The sequence below is a fragment of the Rhinatrema bivittatum genome, chromosome 5 (genome assembly GCF_901001135.1).
Source record: "Rhinatrema bivittatum chromosome 5, aRhiBiv1.1, whole genome shotgun sequence".
Taxonomy (NCBI): Eukaryota; Metazoa; Chordata; class Amphibia; order Gymnophiona; family Rhinatrematidae; genus Rhinatrema; species Rhinatrema bivittatum.
The window spans coordinates 10,581,386-10,584,411 of NC_042619.1; the positions used below are offsets into that span (position 1 = coordinate 10,581,386).

The 3,026-nt window shown below is 40.3% G+C and overlaps 1 protein-coding gene across 1 annotated transcript; it reads right to left on the reverse strand.

The window, feature by feature from the left end:
• Positions 1-389: 389 nt before the first annotated feature.
• LOC115091655 (olfactory receptor 52A1-like) lies at positions 390-1,346 on the reverse strand. The gene has a single exon (XM_029601818.1). It carries the CDS (start codon positions 1,344-1,346, stop codon positions 390-392), a length of 957 nt encoding a protein of 318 aa, XP_029457678.1.
• Positions 1,347-3,026: the final 1,680 nt, after the last annotated feature.

A 3,026-nucleotide genomic window follows, 5' to 3' on the forward strand; every position in this document is an offset into this window, starting at 1 on the left:
TCCAGGAACATCGGGATATGGATTAATGTCCTGATCCTCCTGGGGATAATTGGCTATAGCTTTTGAGCTGTAGGTAGCTTTCCTGAAAATAAAATGATTTGTGAATTTTCAAGCAAGTTGCACCTTTTTATTTGCATGAGGTTTCCTAATAATGAGCTTATTTACGTGCATTTGATGAAAATCAGCTCATTACCATGCTCATGTTGTGCCAGATTTGCTGGGAGCATGGGAGATTAAATGTGGTATTTGAAATTCCATGCATTATCACTATGTTAAGACATTGACCTTGCAGGAGATGCCTAACAATAACAAGGCTTAGTAAATCATGCCCTTAATTAGCTCACACAGTGACCGCAGTGATATGTGGTCCATACTATATTATAGAAGTATCAAGGACAGTTCATAGAGTTGAATCTCTTCTGAGAGACTATGAGCATTACTACTTTGTCACGAATCTGCTTGGTCTTCATACCATACACCATGGGATTTAGTGTGGGCGGAAGAAGGAGATACAAGTCTGATAAGATAATGTGAACATAAGAAGGAATATTTTTACCATACCGGTGGGATAAGAAAGAGAAGAGACCAAACATATAGAGCATTATGAAGACACAAATGTGCGGCGTGCAGGTGTTGAATGCCTTGAAATGCGTTTCCTTGGAGGGGAGATGGAAGACAGCTCTGAAGATCATAACATAAGACAAGCTAATAAGGAACATATCTAACCCTGAAACAAAGAATACAACAAATAAACCATATACACTATTAATTGTGGTGTCTGCTTGTACAATCTTCACTACTGCCATATGCTCACAGTAGGAGTGGGAGATGACGTTGGTTTTATACAATGAGAATCTTTTAATAAGGAGAGGACAGGGGGCTAGAAGAACTGCAGGTCTCATCACAATCATGATTCCAGCTTTTACTATCAAGTTAGTAGTTAAGATGGAGGTGTATCTCAGAGGGTTGCAGATTGCAACATAACGGTCGAATGCCATGGCTAAGAGAATCCCTGATTCTACACCTGTGAAGAAATGAATAAAGAACATCTGAAAAAGGCAGGTATCAAAATTGATTTCCCCAAAATTAAACCAAAAGATGCCCAACATTTTAGGTACTATAGAAGAGCACAAGAATACATCTGTGAGGGCCAACATAGAGAGGAAGATGAACATCGGCTCATGGAGACTTGAGGTGCTGGTGATAACCGTCACAATAACAGTATTTCCAATAAGCGCAAACAAGTACATGAAACAAAAAGGAGCAGCAATCAAGTGCTGTATGGTCTCCAGGCCTGGGATCCCAGTTAGGAAGAGAGTGGATGGATACATGGTGGAAGAATTCATCTGCTGCTGCAGGGCAGTGGAAGATCCAGAAAGCTTTATTTCTCTGTAAATGAACAATGAAAAAGGGTCCTTAACCAATGAATATTTGTTACTGCATATTCTATTTCATGTTTTAGGGACACTTAATGGGAACACTTTATTCAATGTATCTGCACCTCATTTAAGGGCATGACATCATCCCCTAAGAGACAACTGAGAGCTGAGGCGATCATCTTTACAAGGATGTTGAGCACAACAACGCACTCTTCACAGAGCTGGGAAAGTAATCTCGATGGAGATTTTTGGAAGGTGAAATTACGCATACGTATGGTCCCTGAGGGGATTACTGAGTAGCAGTAAAGAGATGGGCATTCTGGAAGAATTTTCCAGACTCTCTGCTATGGAGAAAAGCCTGTGGTAATCTGTTCCCAGATACTTTGCAGCAAGTTTCTAAGAGAAGGTAACACTGGTACTTTCTCTCTGATGCCTGATATGGTTAGCAAGCCGCCCCTGAGCTTTGCAGCTGCTTTTAGTAGGAGCAGACTTGAGAATACAATCAGTGCACATTATTTCCCCGATCCCTTCCAAAACATAACCCCAGAGAATGCCTCCCTCGAATGTGGCTAAAGGTATGCACATACTAAAGAATCCGGAAAAGCAGGTCCCAAACATCATTCCTTGAGAATGCCACACTGCCATTTTGTGAATGTGAAGGAGGGCATAGCACAAGCCAGAATGCTGGTCTATCTTAAGGAATCGCCTGCAACAGACTACCTTAAAGAAAAATTCAGGAACTGAAACCAGCTCACGGGATCTTTTCTCTGCCCACAGGATAAAAGTCCAGGAGTCCAGGGAACACCTAGGAAGGAAAACCTCCTTACTCTATTGCATGAGGGAGGGACTTATTTGTATTGCTGTTTTGTTTGACTTTTGTTTTTGAGCCTGATCTCTGCTCCTGAAATTTGCCCTGGAAGTAGAAACCCATCGCTGAAGAAGCTTGCTTCTGACTGTGGTTGAAAAGCCAAGCTCATTGTGCTAATCCACCGGCCAGCAGTTTCACAATGAGCTTTATAGGAAATCAGCCCAGTTCCTCTAGGGTGGGCAACTTGTAAAAGCTATGGGATGGGATATTTTGTAACGTACGTGGTGGGAGCAAATGGAACGCCACAAAGTCCTGTTTAAATGAAAGACAGTTGGCCAACCCTTGTGGATTAAGTCACTGTTTTGGACTGTTTTTCATTACAGGTGACTGGGATGGACTTTACTGGGAATTAAGTCTTTCAGCCCTGTTATTTTTTCATGGTATCTCAAATTCCAAAATGTGTAGTCATGGAATTAAAAAAATTAAATATTTCTGACCTGATTTTCACTTGATGGTATTTAATTGCTTGACAGGTCTGTGTATAAATTTTGAAGAAATAGTGTACGTCTGAATAAAATCATGGTGACATCTGTGCTTGGCTTGTACAGTTTTGCATGGAGAGACATATCAATCTTTAAATATTCAATTAAAAAAAATAAGCCATTTACCTATTCAAAATGGCTACCTACATATATATATATATATATATATATATATTTAGATTTATATTCTGCTTTTTGCACTTTTTCAGTGCTTCAAAGTGGATTACATTCAGGTACTGTAGGTATTTCCCTATCCCCAGAGAGCTTACAATCTAAGGGGGGTCATTTTCTATCCCT

Excerpts from the sequence above, each read along its gene's own strand:
- LOC115091655 (XM_029601818.1), bottom strand. The coding sequence starts at position 1,346 with ATGAATTCTTCCACCATGTATCCATCCACTCTCTTCCTAACTGGGATC.